Source organism: Dendrobates tinctorius, unplaced genomic scaffold (genome assembly GCF_039654945.1).
Source record: "Dendrobates tinctorius isolate UK_male_01 unplaced genomic scaffold, ASM3965494v1 ptg000034l, whole genome shotgun sequence".
Taxonomy (NCBI): domain Eukaryota; kingdom Metazoa; phylum Chordata; class Amphibia; order Anura; family Dendrobatidae; genus Dendrobates; species Dendrobates tinctorius.
In genome coordinates, this window is record NW_027361702.1 from 17,864,483 (window position 1) to 17,883,624 (window position 19,142).

General features: G+C 41.8%; 1 protein-coding gene across 1 annotated transcript in view; it reads right to left on the bottom strand.

The window, feature by feature from the left end:
* The window catches only part of PAPPA (pappalysin 1), a 482,150-nt gene that overhangs the window by 318,272 nt on the left and 144,736 nt on the right, over window positions 1–19,142 (bottom strand). Inside the window, exon 6 of the mRNA XM_073573135.1 lies at window positions 7,900–8,021. Coding sequence (XP_073429236.1) covers window positions 7,900–8,021 — 122 coding nt within the window. The remainder of the gene's footprint in view (window positions 1–7,899; window positions 8,022–19,142) is intronic.

Below are 19,142 nucleotides of genomic sequence, written 5' to 3' on the forward strand. Positions count from 1 at the left end.
GTCTCTTCTTTTGATTAGCCGGCCTGGTGTGATGTTATTGATCCCGTGTGACACACATGAGATGTTGAACCAGTCTGGCCAATCAACAGAATAGGTGGTTCTCAAGGCTCCTATCCAGAAGAGGTGGTTCTCAAGGGTCCTGTCCAGCGGCCAGAGATCATAGTCGTGGTTGCTTGACTTGGTCCTCCTAGTCGATCCCCTCCAAATTTATATATCTGTGTTGCAGACCTGGACAATCCCTTTAAGAAAAATGTTCTTAATAACTTGAACTTAGAAGGTTACAATGGAGCATTAGGTAGAAAAGAGGATCTGTAAACAGTGCCGGCTAAAAGTGCGTGATATCACAATATGAAATCTGGAAAATTTCAAGGAGTCTACAACTAAAGATAAGAATCTACAAAATACAGTGTTTATTAAGTGTAATTGGAATGGTGCCCATCTCATTACGGGGAGGTCTGTGTGTTTAGGTCATACGCATGATGACGGGCGCTGCTTTTTCTTTGATCAAAATATTATTGTTTCTGAAAATTCTTTAGTTATTGTTAACAAGAGTCTTGGAATTCCAAGGAACTGCTTTATGGATTTCAGCCAATGGAGTAATAAAATGGATCAATACGTCTGAGAAGGCTAAAGATAACATTGTGCTGCGGCATGGAGGCTTTTACATAGGACAGAAAATGCGTATTTTAACCAAAGGTTCATGACTTTGCCATCAGACCATTTAAACTCTGACACACAGAATATGTTCAATGCAATAAACACCGATGTCTGAGTCAATACAATGCGTCTCTCCCCCCACAGACTACAGATCTAACATGATATCATATTTGCTTCCATACTGTATTTATTCCAGGAACTGAGAATACACATCTCTAACCTTGGTAACAATGTCATCAGCTCTAACTGTAAAACACATGGAACATTCCAGTAATCCATCATTTGCCAGATTATTATTTTTCAAATTATTGACATCAATCAACCCATGAGATTTTCTGCCTGACATTTGGCCACTTGGGTTTCATTTTTTGGATCTGTAAAATTCCAGATAAGTATACAATTTCAGATTAAAACAGACTTTTGGATTATTTTTTGTTGAAACCAAGCTATCAAGAAGCCGACTAAAGGAATTTTTCTGTAAAGTATTTTGTGGCAGATTATTTATGTGTCTAAGGCTAGTTTCACACTTGCTTTTTTTTGCAGCGCGTTTTTCCCGCAAAAAAACGCATTGAAAAAACGCATACAAAAGCATACAACTGCTGCGATTTTTTCAAGCATTTTTATGAGCATGCATGAAAAAAACGCAGCGTTTTTAAGCGTTTGTATGCGTTTTTAGTGCGTTTTTACCGCGTTTGCGTTTTTTTCCAACATTTTTAGGTGGCCCCTCACACTACCCAAACCATGACTTTACTAACCCTAACCCTGACCCTAACCCTAACCCTGACCCTAACCCTAACCCTAACCCTGACCCTAACCCTTAACCAAATCATACTTAACCCTAACCCAAACCCTAAACCCTAACTAACCCTAACCCTAACCCTAACCCTGACCCTAACCCTAACCCTAACCCTGACCCTAACCCTAACCCTAACCCTGACCCTAACCCTTAACAAAACCATACTTAACCCTAACCCTGACCCTAACCCTAACCCTAACCCTAACCCTGACCCTAACCCTTAACCAAACCATACTTAACCCTAATCCTGACCCTAACCCTGACCCTAACCCTAACCCTAACCCTAACCCTGACCCTAACCCTTAACAAAACCATACTTAACCCTAATCCTGACCCTAACCCTGACCCTAACCCTTAACAAAACCATACTTAACCCTAACCCTGACCCTAACCCTAACCCTGACCCTAACCCTAACCCTAACCCTGACCCTAACCCTAACCCTGACCCTAACCCTAACCCTAACCCTGACCCTAACCCTAACCCTAACCCTAACCCTGACCCTAACCCTTAAAAAAACCATACTTAACCCTAATCCTGACCCTAACCCTGACCCTAACCCTTAACCAAACCATACTTAACCCTAACCCTGACCCAAAACCCAACCCTAACCCTGACCCTGACCCTAACCCTAACCCTAAACCCCCTTAACTAACCCTAACTCTAACCCAAACCCCTAAATTCCATAGTTAAAAAAAAAAACGCATATGCAAAAAAACGCTTACATGAGCATGCCAGTGCGCACATATGCGCATCCATAGGCTATAATGGCCATTTTTAGCGCAAAACGTGCGCATATGTGCGCATGCGCTTTTTTGCAGGGCCAAAAAATGCAACATGATGCGTCTGGAAAATCCAATCGCACACCCCAAAAAAACGCAGCGCATGAAAATCGCATACATGCGCTTACAAGCGCGCAGGTATGCGCACCCATGTTAAATATAGGGGAAAAAACGCATGTGCAGGTTAGCGTTTTTTTCCAGCGCTAAAAAACGCAAATGTGAAACCAGCCTAATTCATTCACAACTTCACTGTCCTCTAAACTAAAAAAAATTTACTTAGGAATTACAGTGCTGGAGAAAAAATATATATTTTTTTGTTTTTTAGCAATTTTCCCCCACTAATTGCCATTTGTTTGTGAGCTCAGTTTTCTTTCAGGGGAAGGTTACATTTACACTGTCCAATTTTTGGGAAACAAACATTCCTGGGAATAATCGGGCAGCGCAAACAGGCTGAAGATTACTCAATAATCGAGAAAAACAAGCAAAACTCAAAACACTCATTTGTCAGATGAAATAATTGTTTAGCTTGCTTCAAAATAATCATACTTGGCAGCACATTATCCCATGTAAACAAGACTTGTGCTGCCGAGAACAATAATGATTTATTCACACAGAAAAATCTATTGATGTTCATCCTACGAGCACCAGAAGAGTCTTTTATCTATCTAAACCTCCTAAAATGTCAGCCTGGGATGCCATGGGATCACCAGAAATATTAACTCTGAGGGTCCACTGTTTAGATACATGCATGCATTACATTATCCTCCTTCACAAATTTGTCTATGATTCCAAAAAAATAATAAAATAGGTAGCTTTGTAAATGAACGATGAGATGCTGTTCTTGTCTATACCTGTTAATTGTACTGTGCTAAACCCATTCCTGATCATGGAGCCAGTGATTCTCTTGTTCTCCAGTGTGCCAGTCAGAGCAAGCCTCCTAGTCATCCGAGATTCAGCAGGACAGTTCTGGACTTTTAAGCTTTGTTATACTGTCATGAACCTCAAGCCTACTGCTTTTTCCAATGTATAGCCTGCAATCAGTGCTGTGACTGCTGAGTAGCAGGAGCATTTGAAGTCATTGCCAGTCAATGAGTGGAAGTATCATCTTCTATCTTCTACTATTCATTAGCCCTGAAGATTGCAGAAACTGCTCGCGGGCAAGCCGAGAGTGAGAGCAGTCAAGGAGTCCGGGGTCAAAAACCAGGAGGGTACATCATAAACAGAGGGAAGAGACAAAGGCATTGGCAGGTAACGGTACAAGGTCAGAATACCATGAGAAAAGTGGATCAGAGCAAAGGGAGCAGTCAAAACGGATAGTTAGAATGAGATACAAGGGCCAGCACAAAGATCCATGAGCAGAACACAAGACACAGAGAGACAAACCACACAGGGAAGAATATCCGTCTGGCAGAGGTTTAAGACTGATATCCCAGCTAAGCAGATGGGCAACCACCTGGGACAGGGAACACTTGTCGACAGCCCAGCACCTCCAAGTCTCGGATTGGACGGACGAGCTGTCAAGCAAAACAGTGACAGCTCAGCACACCTCTGGATCAGACTGGATGACTAAGCTGTCAAGTAAAGTACTCACAGCTTCAGGATGACCCTGCAACAGAGTCATCATTAACTGCATCCCAGACACACTGAGGGATGGAATCATGACAGATGATTCAAAAGACAACACCCCCCAAAGTGAGCCATGCAAAGTGTCACATCATATGACAATCGTGTCATACACAGCTTATGCACATTATGCCATAGGTTAGCTTTCAAATTGATATTAATGCCACTGTGTGCAGAACATGAAGAACATTCATTGTAATGGACCTCCTTTGCCTCTCCGGCACTGCCACTGCTCACAGCTGCTTCCATTCCTTATCTCTTATTACTAATGGTAAGTATACGGGCAGCCCCAACATGATCTCTTCTATTTGTATTTTGTAAAAATGCTATCCAGATGATCATTTACAGCACAAAGTTGTATGCTTGGGATTTTAGCTTAACATTTACCAAATAGTACCAAGATGAGACTGGGAATGGTTTTGTGCTCTGCACAGTCATTACCAGTGAGCCTAGTGGAAAAACTGCATGACACATTTCATGGGCACTACATGATGGTTCAGTTAAGAAATTATATTTTCGTTTGATGTATGAGTATTTCTTGAGCACTCTATGGTTATAGAAATTGAGCACAATTTTAAAGGCACTGTAAAGGAGTATTTTTTTGCCATTGTTGACATTATTAGGTTAATCATGTATGGTGCTGTCATTCTGGCACTTTTTAAACAGCAGTATAAAGACTATGGTACTGTTATACATATGCAATGGCTATGTGGGAAACAATACAGAGAAGTCGTATTTCTGTAAGCAGCATGCTGTTCATGCGCTGCAATTTATGGCAGCCTTTATTCATAGATGAAAAGAGAAGCAGATTTAAAAGTTTTATTTTACAGTAAGTGAGTTGTCATGTCTGTACAAAAGCTGGTACATAAGGCAAACTGACCACAGGGGTGACTACCATTAATCAGATCAAGAGATGGAAATGATTTAAAGGAACATTTAAGTGTCATATATAAAAATGTAAAAGTCTTACAGAAGCAGATATCTACAATATACAGCATGGAAACAAGTCTATATGTGACGCTAAAGTGCTGCTGGGTGTCATCCAGTCCTCCATAGTATCATTTATAGCTGTTTAATATTAAAAGGTTTTCAAGGATAGGATTTAATATTTCAAAGAAATCATCATTAATACAGATAGGCAAACCCGAACAGTAAAGTTCTACGTCTGTACTGAAAACCTACTGTTCGAGCATGGACACCGAACACGGACTTCACCAGGAAGTCCATGCTACTGTTCAGGTTCGTCTGCCTGAACACCGGGTGTTAGTCGCACTGTCATGTGCATGGCAGCGCGGCAAACACTGCTTCTGACCGGCAGTGTAATCATCCCCGCCGGTCAGAGAGCTGCAGTTCCCACGCTGTCAAAAGAGAGCGTGAGCGTTGAGCTGTGATCGGAGGTATAAAGTTTACCTCTGGTCAATGGTGTCAGCTGAAGGGACTACAGTTCCCATCATCCGACACCTGCTGCCGCTAATAACAGCGAGAGCAGGAGTGACTTATGGGTGTATTCATTAGCTGGCTCCTGTGCGGTACATAAATAATTTAAAAAAAATCGTCATGGGTTCCCCTGTATTTTTGATAACCAGCCAGACAAAACTCACAGCGGGGGGCTGCAACCCTCCGCTGTCAGCTTCAGCAAGGCTGGTTATCAATAATAGAGGGATTCTTACGCCATTTTTTTTTATTATTTTAATAATAACTAAAACAAAAATGCATGGCTAGTGTTTGGGTGATCTTAGCAGCATGGCTTAACATAAAGAATGCTGTGGCAGAGTTTTAAAAATAAAAAAATAAAATCCTCTTAATTAGGATTGTGAATATCTGTGACAGTAACCTAAAGATTATAATTTATAATATATAATAAAAAGATCTGACTCATAATCAACTTTTAGGATTTTATAGACTTTTATCATATTTGCTGAGTTGGTACACTATTGCTTGAAGGTTCCAAATAGTTACAAAGAATGACAGAAAAGATGAATTTTGAAAATACAAATTTTATGAAGGACTCCAATATCTGAAGACAGAAATTTAAGGAGGTTGTTCCCTTTCCGACAATGTTCTGCCACTTTCATCAGTTTGTTAAAACATAATAAACTACATTGTACTCACCCTTCCTAACAGATTGGCGGCCGAGCTGTCAACGTGACATCAGCACTGTGGTCAATGCCAAATATCTGGAGCAATAGCAACTTACATCACAACCACTTATTGGCCACACATGGACCAATTTAACATACACAACTCCCGACAGAGTATTGCGAAATCATGTTTTTTTAAAAGCTGGTCGTTTTGCACCACTCATCATTAGATATATTAAAGATAACCTTATAATAATAATAATAGTATTAATAATAATAATTATAATAATAATTCTATGGCGCCAACATATTTCGCAGCAATTTACATTTTAGAGGGAATCTTATTTTGAGATTAAGCTGTCCTGTAAATTAACATGAGAACATTATACAGAAGTATGGAGCTGTCTGGATGTGAATCAAGATCTGATATGAAGGAAAAGACTTGTGAGAAAGCTCAGCATAATCTGTATATGTTTTCTTTTGCCTGTTTCCTCACTTTGCAACTCACTCCTCCTCCCCTTTCCATAGAGTAAAATAAGAAGTGTAACCTAACACCTCACAATGAAGTCAGATCATCTTGTCTAAGCAAACATAAGTTAATAAACTTGAAGGAAAGTTGCTGGCACTTCCAAGGAAGATTAAAAACTTTTCTTTATTGGTGCACTTGTAAAAACTTACATGTATGGTTCCATTTTAACCTCTGACGTGTCCAGCGTAATCACACACTTAATTATGGAGATTAAGAGTGTGATTGGAAGTACCAGCTCCTTTTCTTCACTTTCTTCTGATGTACAGAATGCCAGCAGCGGAGTGGCACCCATATATTTCATCAGTGGAGAGATTGCAATGTGAGCAGTGAGTGCTGACATTACTTTTTTTCACTCGGCGTCACACATAGCGACTCACCAGCGATCCCGACAATGATATCAACGTGTCAGGATCGCTGGTGAGTCGCTACATGATCGCTGGTGAGCTGTCAAACAGACAGCTTCACCAGCGATCAGCGCCAGCGAAGCCGAGTGCGCGGCGTCGCTGTGTACTTTAGTTACCAGCGCGCTGATGCAGGGAGCTGGTAACTAAGGTACACATCGGGTTTCTAAGGGGCGTCCATCACTTAGAAACCCGATGTGTACCTTGGTTACCAGCTCCCTGCATCAGCGCGCTGGTAACTAAGGTACATATCGGGTTTCTAGGCACAGCGCGCCCCCTTAGAAACCCGATGTATACCTTAGTTACCAGCTCCTGCTCGCTGGTCGCTGGTCTCCCGCCTGTCACACACAGTTATGCGTGCTGAACAGCGGGAGACCAGCGACCTCAAAAATGTCCAGGGCTTTCTATCAACGATCAGCGATACCGGCAGGGGGGCGGCCGCTGATCGCTGTCACACACAGCGATCTCGCTGGTGAGATCGCTGTTGCGTCACTAAACTAGTGACTCAGCAGCGATCTTGCTAGCCCTAAGGCAAAAAAAAAAGTTGCGCAGAGTGGGTGATAAGTTCAGGAGGCAATGAGAAGTGGTTCATAAGTGGAGAAAGAAGCAGATTTGCCTGATATGATACATTCTAAAGTTTCTTATAATCTCTTGTACTATTGATTTGTGCAATGCTTCTTGAAAGTACTGTTCATTTAAGCCATAAGAAAATGTAGACCAGACCAACCAAGCCATTCTGTAAACCAAGCAGAAAGGTTGACTCCTAGGATGTGACCTTTTTTCATGGTTTTTGGATGTAAGCTAATAACTTTATAATGTTCAGCTAATATTTTAGTAATAATATTTGAAACAACTGTATAACACTTAGCTATGATAAAATTGATAGTAACTGTCTCCACTTTTAGAGTCTCGTTTCAATTCACTTGAACTAGAAAATCCACCTCCCCCATCTAGCTTCTTTGGAGTTGTTCTTCTGAATATTAGTAAGATGAAACATTAGCAATAATTACGTATTAATTAAACTAATCTTACCTTCAGCCTCTCTTGGGCTCCAATGACCAGATGGGTTACAGGGAACTGGAGAAGATGCATTTGAACCATACTGAACCAGGATCCTTTTCTCCACACACAAGTGACACGCAGATCCCAAATTTCTACGAAATTAAGAAGACATATAATTAACCATCAAACAACATACAAAAAATAATAATCATCTTTCTGTTGATGCATGATAGAGAAAATCTGAAGTGAGTTACAATCACGTGGCCGTATGTCAATGCATTATCCCCCAGCAGGTGGCACCAAGTTATTGCACTGTGCACCAATTGGGTAGAACAGATGTGCAGGCAGGTATGTAAGGGCTTTGCACCCAGGACACCCTTTCTTACCGCTAGCCCTTCATATAGTTTCTTGTCTTTTTTTGGTGATTTTAAGTATCTAATATATTATTGAAATCTCTATATCAGTGTAATCACTCTCTCTATATACAGTAGTCATAATTGATTCATGCACTTGAAGCAAGCAGCAGGTAATTGAAATAAGTTGACAGCACCTGTATTCTGTAAGTGGAAGGGTTGAAGAAATGCGCTTACGCAATGCACTGATGTAAACAGCTCCTGTATCCTGCTGATGGTGCCAGGAGGGCCACTATGGGGAATCGGAATACCACGCTGCTGATCTCCTTGAATTGCTTCCACTTAGAGAGAACAGATGTTTATTACAGAATAACTCAAAACGCTATTGCTTAATATTAAGTGCAGCTTCATTAGAACTCGCAGTTGAAGCCATTATAATTTCTATAAAGTCAACCATAAAGAATAGAGGAGGCACAAAGTAGACAATGAATGCCCATGATGCCGTTCTAGTATTTAGGCTTGGTCAACGTAGATATCATCATGGATCCAACCTGCTTACCTGTGAAGCAGGGTAACAGTGCCGCATATTGTTGAAGGTTTGCAGCCATATTGTATTTTACTTGTTCGCAGTCATGTGATGCAACTTTTTGGCTACTATTGGTCTTGTAATGTAAATAATATAAACATTGTATTGTGGCCCCTTTACATACACGCTACCACCTGAGGGAAGGGGAGAAAGCCATCTTGTGTCAAAAGCAAGTGAGTATCGGAGATGTCGGAGACCCGTGGCTGGTGCCAACTAGAGTTGAGCGAAATTTTCAGTATTCAGTTCGGATTACGATCACCGTATTTGAAATATTTGCCGAATATAGCCGAATGCCATTGGGGTCAAAGGAAGTGGAAACGAGCAAATATGTTCGTAAACGATAAAATCGGCCCTAATATTGTCATGATCCAGGTTGGATTATGACAGATAAATGCACAAGTAACCTTTTTTTTTCTTTAAGCTGTGTGCTTAAAGGTAGTTTTGCCCCCGGTGGCCATTAGGGTCATTGCACTGTGGTGATTTCAGTTCTAGTTTTGTCCCCGGTGGCCGTTAGGGTCATTACACTCTGGTTACTTTGGTTTAGTGCACGTGATTATTATTAACAGGTGTGATTGCTCTGGTTTAACTATATAGGAGTGTCTTGTTCTCTCACTAACTGTTGGCAATATTGCTCATTTCCAACCAAGTCTGGTGGAGGAAGGAACTACAGAGAGGAGTTCCTTGCAGCTCAGGAGAGATCTGGTGTAAAGTCTGGTGAAGGAAGGAATTACAGAGAGGTGTTCCTTGCAGCTCTGACAAAGCTTGGAGAAGTAGCAGCAATTCTGGAGGAAAGTTGCATTCTGGTGGTGGACTCTGTTGCTGGGAGCAAGAGCAACAGAGCAAAGCTAAGTGGTGTTATCCCTGTTTGTGACTTCCCTTTTGTGTGTTTCAGTGCAGTGGTGGGATTAGTTTCTGCACCGTCCAATTCATTAGAAAGGGCTAGGTGCAGGGCGAGCTAGGGTTCTTAGGTTCCAGCGCGGCGACAGGTGCGAAGCCTGTATAGGGACTGTTAGGAGTGTAGACACTGACTCAGGGGAGTGCAGGAGGTCTCCACGTCCCCATTCCCTATCGCAGGGCCCTGCATGTATCGGTTTCCCTGGTGTTTCCCTTTGTTATTTAAATTCGCCCTGCTGGAGGCGGTGTATCCAGATACACGTGTAATTTTGTAATTCGCCTGCTGGAGGCGGTGTATCCGGCTGCACGTTATATTATTTAAATTCGCCCTACTGGACGCGGTGTATCCAGGGTCACGTGTGTCAGAGAAATTTGCCCTGCTGGAGGCGGTGTGTCCAGTCACACGTAACCATCACAAATATGACTCAAATATGGCAAATTCGACATTAGTTTCCGAACATATTCGCTCATCTCTAGTGCTAATATTTCGATATCAGAGCAGTTAGTATATTTCTAACTTTCATGAATTATTATTTCCAACACATTTGAGCTTTTTTTTAGTTATACAACCTCTTTGGGACTGAAGAAAAGCCTCTACCTTGTCTGCCAGTACACTCCCGGTGGCACTGCTATGTAAAGTAAGCATCCTGCTGAGTAACAGAGGCACATACTGTAGACTGCACAGATAAAGGATGGGGAAGCCTTGAGAGGCATTTTTTCACTTAAAGAGGACCTGTCATCAGGTGAAAAGTGGCCAGTTTTTGCTCTTGTTTAATTTCAACTGCTCTCCTAAGCAAGTCTTAAGCACCCTGTGAACGCGTTGCAGGGAGCCAATGGGCTTGTGAAACAGCACACCTCCAAGTCACTTCCCATAAATGCCACTTTCATAGATTTACAGCTGTAGTTCACACAGCAAAGGATGAAACACAGCTCCACCTGCTTGTGCTAGAGGAAGTTCCTAGCTGAATAACACAGCCATTATCTGTTGGGATAATGTTGCAGGCTCAGCCTTTGAGCTCAACTCCATACACTCACTCCTGAATCATTTTTACAGGTTTAAGAGAACACTTGCACCCCATTGTATAACCCCAAGTCAATGATATCAGCAATAGGAGAAGTGATTGTGAATACATTTCTTTCGTGCAAATGGGAGTGACAACATGTAAAACTTTGGCCACTGGTGTCTACAGACATTTATTCTTTCCTTATCTTTCCCAAGTCTTCTGTAGCTTTATTCTTTGCTAATGTCCTTCTTACTAATGTTATCACTAATAGTAGCATGAGTTGGTTCCTGCAGCCAATTCACAGCTAGTTCAGCTCCTTCAAGATGGTATTTCAATACATGCCATCACAAGAAGATCTGCAGAGCATGCCAAAGATACCAAGCCACAAGCTGTTATAAAAGGAAAGCTGGAAAGGGTCATAGAAGGGCAATAGGTCAGCAGCAGGACCAGTATCTGCTCCTTTGTGTGAGGAAAATCCTATAAATTGACCTCCAGTGGCACCTGGAGTGCATGATAGAGTGGCATAAGGACCCAATGCTCTGCAATGGGACCAGTACTCATAGACCAGCACCATGCAGCTTGATTGGTATTTGCCAGAGAACATTAGAACTGGCAGGTCCGCCACTGATGCCCTACTCTCTTCACAGAAGAGAGCAGATTCAAACTGAACATGACAGGAATGAAAGAAACTGGAGACACCATGGTGAACAATATGCTGCCGGCAACATGATACAGCATGACTGGTTTGGCAGTGGATTAGTAATGGTCTTGTGAGATATATCATTGGGGGGGTCACACAAAAAGTGTTAACAGATGTTACCCTGAATGCTCCTAGTTATTAGGATAAAAAACTCAGAGTCATTGTTAGAACTTATGCTGGTGCTATGAGCCATGGCTTCTTCTTGGTTCAGGGCAATGCTAGGCCTCATGTTGGCAGAACCAGTGTCTGGATGATGGAAGCATGGATGCTAGTGACTGGCCCTTACATTCTCCAGACCTGAACTAATTGAGAACCTTATATCTTAGCGCATTCACAGACCACAAATACCATCACAGGTTGCCCGGGAGTTCATTGATGCCCTAATCCAGGCCTCGGAGGAGATCCCTTCAGACACCATCCATTATCTCATTAGTAGCATGCCCAAAAATTGTCTGGAATGCATTCAGGCATGTGGAGGCTAAACATTCTGTAATATAATAATTTCATTTATATAGCGCCAACATATTGCGCGTCACTTTACAATTAAGCGGTGTAGGGATTGTACTCACTCAGGTGCGACAGGAGGAAGACAGGAGGCATGTTCCTTTCAAAGTCTATATCGGTTTATTTGCTTCATAAACCCGGGTGCACCAACAAAAAGAAAAACAGCCTTTAGAGCAGGCAAATCAAAGCATCAGCGTTCATAGCACAGATTTCTAGCTCCTCCGAGAGCTATGAGAGTTACTGCTCTCCCAAGATACCCGCCACCGTTAACTCACATGGTAAGGTAACATGACCCTGACCTCACACAGGTCCTGGCAGGATTCTTCTCCCTCAGGCCTGTGGGCACACAGGCTGGGGTAATGTCCAGCACTCAGGCTCGGTCTGGAGCCACATACACAGGAAGACTTCTCCCTCTCTGCACACAGACCATGGAGGTCTCCACATCTCCAGCCACAGACCATGTGCCAAACAGCCTCCATTATGAAAGTACTGCTATGTACGGTACGGCCATCATTATAATAAACAAGGGTTTTCATATTAAGCTGCATGATCCGGTCATCTGCCAGAATCTAAGTGCAGTTCCTGTGAACTATTGGGTGCATGGAGGGACTAGAGACAGATGAATAAGAGGGAGCAGATTATGATTAACATTTACAGTAGGAGGGAACAGGACAGTGTTGGTTAGTGAGATGAGGTCTTTCCAAAGAGGTGTCTTTTTAAAGCACGCTTAGAAACATGGAGCTAAATATTAGTTGTATCATTTGGAGTTGTGCATTCCAGAAAACTGGTGCAGCACAAGAGAAGTCTTGGTTACAGGTACGAGGTTCTGATTATGGAGGATTAGTCTTAGGTCATTTGCAGAAATAAGGAATGAGATATACAGCAAGACAGTGCAGAACACTATTGTCATGATGAAATCCAAGCAAATCGGATCTACCTGTAAATTTAATTCTTAACTTGAATTTTTGGCATGATTTGGAAGACAGCAGTCAGTGATTAAAGATATTAAATTTGAATCTTTTGCTCATTGAGATCGGTATTGCATGTTAAGGACTCCATAAATTTGTTTGGCTATGGTATGTGAGAAGACACGGGGGTCAGCAGGGGCCTCAGTCCGTTAGCCGAAACCGCATGGACCAGGGACTGTCCGGCCGAACGCCCGCGCTCCTTTTAACATGGGCATAACGCTACTCAGACAAAACAGGGTGAGGGTAAAACAGAGTGGTAATATTTTATTGAACCACAAAACAGGCAGATAACACGTAGAACAGTCCCAGCAAAATACCACAAAAATGGTGCTCATTACAGAGTCTCACCCTTCCGCTGACTCCCCGGGTTAATGTCAGCTGTTACTTCTGAGCTCCCAGAGTCAACTATCCCACCTGTGACACGCACACAGAGAGAGAGTAATGACAAGCTAAGGAAGATGACAGTCCATTCAGATACAAGGTCAGTTGACCCGAGGGTCACAACCTGGCTTCTCCAAACACATCCACGGAGCTAGGTGACTGACGAGTCCCAAGCCTGGATTTCTCTAAACATATCCATGGTTCAGCGATGGTCAATGGAGCAGATCTGCATTCTTCCAACCAGGACCAAGGTACCCTAGGTTGTTTCCTGTAGAATTATAGATCTGTTTCCCTTGTGATGGGGCAATGATATAATTGGATGCGGTCCTGTCTCTGGTCCTTTGGATGTTTTGATGTCTTTGCTGAATCTCTGGCTGTCTCGCTCTCTGTTTCTCTGTCTCTATACAGAGGCATGTAACCTATTTTTGTAGATAACAAGTGGCCTTCATTTAGTATTAACAAAAAGGGTAAGAATGGAGATGAGATCAAGTAGCATTACTTGATTATTTAATTTGCATAGTTTTTCCTCGTCTGTTTTCGAAGTCACCAAACTATCTGGCTAACACAATGCATAATTAGCATATAAATATACATGACTAGCTATCAAGGATAAGAGAACAATCTGTTATATGAAATATTAGCTTACAAATCAATATTACAGGCTTACACAAACAATAGTCTAAATAACAGTCTATCCTTTCTGGCTTCCTAAAAATAGCCATCTGGTTTATTAAGATACAATGCTGTGTCTTCACAGTATATACTTAATAACTAGTATTACAAAGGATACTAGTATATATTATGTATTATTATACATGTAGTTGTATTGTAATGTAGGTCTTGTAAAATCCCAAAAGTTTTATCCCAAGTCAGATAACTATGCAAGTAACATCAGTGAAGTAAAAACCACATAGTAATCAAACAGCGGTGTGCTCTGGCAGCTACTCTATCACATCCAGAAAACAATAATGATCCTAATGAATAACTTTGTGTCACAATTCCTGCACTTAATGTGGTGAGTGGTGGCTCATCCATCCAATCTGGGATACGGGCATGCTGAGCTTTCCGAATCGTGATAGACAGCTCAGCAGTCCAATCTGAGGTTTGAGCTTTCTGAACTATCAGTGCGGTGAATGACAGTCCTTTGTGTGCTGGGTTTCCAACAGGTGTCTCCTGCTAGGAGTGATTCCCATGCTATTTAGCTGGCTTTCTGCCTCTAATTTCTGCCAGTTGTAACTCTGTTCAAGTGGTGTGTGTGTGTCTGCTCTGTGCTGTAATTTCTTGTTTTCTGATCTTTGTTGCCTAACCTTGAATTTACCTGTAATCATCCGTTTGCCTTGCCCCTTTGTCTTGATCAGCTACCTTCTTGGATTTCTGCCCTCAGACTGTGACCTGACTATGCCTTTGCCTCACCTCTCTGTTATGGTGTACTCTCCTAGCTTTCAATGTCAGACTCTTTGACTTCCTCAACTCACAGCTTGTCCGTGAGTAGTGACTAGTGTCACACTGTGCTCATGTGTTTTAATATATAATATATATATACTCTGATGATGCTTTTTTTGTCATATTCTTTAAGCTTTTTAAACTAATCCCATAACAATTCGTATGGAACAAAGAAGAGATCCCAGATAGCATTAAAACAATATTGTGTCATAGTTGAATGGAAAATGCAACCCAAAAGACCATTTAATTGGTATAATTACCTTAGCGTAATGAAAGTGTGCCTGGCGTCCCCTCACCCCGATGCGCCTTTCGCCGCCTGCTTCTTCCGGGGGCGTGCGGGTTAACAGATTGTGATAGAATATGTGATGATGTGTCTATTTGTATGCAATAACTCTTTATGAGTATTGATTAATGATTGTTGGTAATATATTTGGGCACATCTCACATGGTTATGAGACGTTAAGATTCATGTATTTTGTTTCCATGGACTGTTGTCTGGCCCCTCCTTCTTGATTTTTATGTTTGTGATGTCCTGATGTCCCCTATACGGCATTGTGCTTTTGTAATTTTAAAGGATTTTTGCAATAAATATTGTTTTTAATGCTATCTGGGATCTCTTCTTTGTTCAATACGAATTGTTATGGGATTAGCTCAAAATACTTGAGTGAAGTACCCTTTTCAGTAGATTTGGACCTTGTTTGATTGATATTCTTTAAGCTGTCCACTTCCACAGCTGAGCTTGTATACATACTTTTTAGCATTTAGTGGTTTACCAAAATGTGCCTGTAACTTGCACTTGAACCCTCAACCATTAGATAATAAAAGTAATAGGCACAGAATTCTTGTATGTTTCATTTAGTGATCAGAAACTTCAATTCTTGCTGGCGACACAAAACAAAAATCAGACCAAACGCAATTTTTTTTTATATTACCCATGTAGCTTTAGGCTGTGTGCCCACGTTGCGTTTTTTTAAGTGTTTCCGAAGCGTTTGTGCCGGCTCAGACGCTGCAGAAACGCTTAAAAGAAGCTTCAAATTAATTTGCATGCGATTTTGGCTTTTTGTGCCAATGCATGCGTTTTTAAACGCTCAGGAATCGCTTAGTGGCTAAAAACGCAGCATGCTCATTAATTCCCGCATTGCTGAGCGCTTTTAGCCTTCCCCAATGTTCCCAGAAAACGTGCATCAAAAACGCGTGTCTTTTGTGCATCAAAAACGCGCGTTTTCTGGGAAGGGGATCAGTTTCCTGAGCATTTAAAAACGCTAACGTGGGCACATAGCCTAAAGCTTTCATACAATAAACTGTATGTCTTTTGAAATTCCAACCTTCAGCTCTGCTTGTTTGCATTCTAATAGAGCAGGGAAGGGACATGTCACTATATTAGCAGGCAGCACTAAGCATCCACACCCCCTCTCAACTCTCTCCTCCCGCTTAACGTCCTGGTTTCTCATCTTTCTGCTCTCATAGATTGACAAGACTAGTGTTATTACACTATGAAGGAAGGCTCCAGATGAACCAGAACGATACTGGTAAAACCAATGGAGAAGCGAGTAAAGTCGAATCTTGCTTCAGCGCCTCTGCTTCAAAAGATGTGCCAAAGGAAATAATTCCATAACGCTAAATTTAATCATGTTCAGCTTATAACACATTTTGGAACAGGACAGGGTTCTTCTTCAGATAAAAAAAACACACTGTAGAAGGATCCAGTCCAAGCCCAAAACGCACTATAAGCTGAGCGAGAACAAAATGACTTTTTTGGAATAATTTCCTCTGGCATATCATTTGAGCCAAAGTCAAAGCAAAATACAACTTTGCTCTTTTCTCCATAAAACCTCTAAATAAGGTGTTGAAATGTCAAATCTACAACTCACATCATCCTTTAGTACTGAGGAGATGAAAAACCATTCACCTAGAAAATCATACTGAAAGATTGCCTTTACCTGGAGCATACGAGGTCAATGCTAGCCTATAACCTGCAGTAACCACCGATTCACCAAACCGCTGCACGACCAGCTCTACCCTCGCCTACTGTATTCTCACCCATCCCTTGTAGATTGTGAGCCTTCGCGGGCAAGGGTCCTCTCTCCTCCTGTACCAGTTATGACTTGTATTGTTTAACATTATTGTACTTGTTTTTATTATGTATACCCCCTCCTCACATGTAAAGCGCCATGGAATAAATGGCGCTATAACAATAAATAATAATAATAATAATAATGCCGCAACATGATTTGGAACAGTTCCAATTGGATTTTTATATAATTTAATCTTTTAATACACAAATTTTGCAGGTGTTATGCAAACCTGCATAGCATACTGTGATGTTATCTACCCAGTTTACCCAGGAGGACAACTTTGTAAGAGAATGGCCACCTTATGCAATTTTCGTATGAACGTTTTTCCATGGCATGAAAAGTAAATTTTGGCGAGCACACTGAGGTATTTCACTAACGGAGCTGTCAATTGAGGGGATTGGTGAGATCCCTCATAGATTATATAGAATAAATATCAACTTCACACTCCTTTTGAATGTAAGCAAGATTTCCTTTATTAAAGTTCAAGACATAAGAGCAACCTTTGGGTGCCAACGTATTTCAGACAAATAGGCCTTTTTCACGACAGTTGCATTTGTAGGGAAGTTGGACTGATGGACAGATCTGCCTGTAGTGAGAGGCAGAGGGATAGAGCAGTGTAGGTGTGAAAGCGCCGAGATAAAAAGAAAGGGTGCCGTATTTTAGTTTAACCATTAGAGGGCAGTGGAGAGTGTACGAGTGGGGCTGAATAACTGCCATTGGTCAGAGAAACTGTCAGGTGATAGTGGGCGGAGCTATCAGGACTGGGAGTATAAAAGACTGAGGGAAGGTTCTGGAAGGTCCTGTCAGTGAGGGGAGCACACATGAGAGGAGGTTCTGCTGCGGAGATTGAGACAGTAGAAAGGCTCCAGAGAGGACTGACAGTTGAGGCAGTCACGGGGGGTGACCCAGAGGACGGTAGCCGCAGACGAAGACGTCTGTGGGTATTGGACGGACGGTGTACTCAGATTGGTGAAGCGCTGTGGTGGATGTGCCTAGGGCAACTACAGTGAAAATAGCCACAGAGGACACCACGATTATAGAGACAAAGGAAGTGAAGGTACCCGGGCCTGCACACAGAGAAATCTGAAACTGCTGTGATGAGCTGTGGTGGTCGTCAGAAGGGCGGCTAATAAAAACGGACCTGTTGAATACAAACTCTGTCTCAGTCTCGTGTCTGTCTGCGGCAAGAAGTGGGTCACCCCCCCCATCCTTGTTGGTTAGACTTTTCCTACATCCTACACGTTCAGTAGGTATTCTCTTCTAGACAGGGATTTTAACTTCCCTGGTGGTGTGATTTGTTAAGTCTGGAGGGTATTGTTCAAGAGATATCCTTGAGTAGGTTGATGAATATGAAAAGCCTGTATTTCACACCCGGTCTGGAACATGTCAAATACAGGCTTTTCATATTCATCAACCTACTCAAGGATATCTCTTGAACAATACCCTCCAGACTCAAAAAACTGCACCTCCAGGGAAGAGAAAATCCATGTCTAGAAGAGAATACCTCCTGAATGCAAGTGTCGTGAAAAAGGCCTATTTGGCCGAAATGCGTTGACACTCAAAGGTTGCTCTTTTGTCTTGAACTTTAATAAAGGAAATCTTGCTTGCATTCAAAAGGAGTGTGCAATTGATATTTATTCTACATAGTTTTTCCGTGCCAAACAAATGTTCACAGCGCAACTGACATTAATTTCTGATGGCTATATGTATACATTACTGGGTATACTGATCATGGCAAAATATTAACCCAGGACATACTAACATAGACCAAAAGTCTACAATTGGGCCCCGAGCGTGAGGGGCCCCAGATCTGATTGGTTGCATCCGTTATTTTATTTGAGATCCTGTTCAGAATTCTCTCCCCACAGTTCCCACCAACAAGGGTGCAAACAAGTATAAAGTCCTCCTGTCCTTCAAGTGCTTAGGAGTGTGGCAGTGTTAACCATCGCCAAACGAGGGTGCCATTTTAAATTTTGCCTCTAAGCTCAAAGCACACTACTTTTATTAAGCATAGTGGGCCAACAGTAAATGTTTCAGCAGTATCTTATAAAGAAAAAAATGAAATGATAAACATGATGTAAGAAATTACATCTCTTCGAAAAATTCTCCACTCAACAAAACACTATGCACACACACAAAGACAAAGGTGGCTCAAAAGTTCTTCTTCCCAAAGTGTAGTACGCAATTATTCCCAGGGCTCTTTGTAATAGGGATGACAGTAGAGTCAAGAAGGACCTTTCACTGGAGTTTGTAATTTACAGAGATTTTGTCACATGGTTTTCCCATATAAAGTAGGGCCACCACCAGATCTTTTATTATACTAAAAGATGTCATGAATCAGTCGGATGAGCGTCTCTTGTTTTGA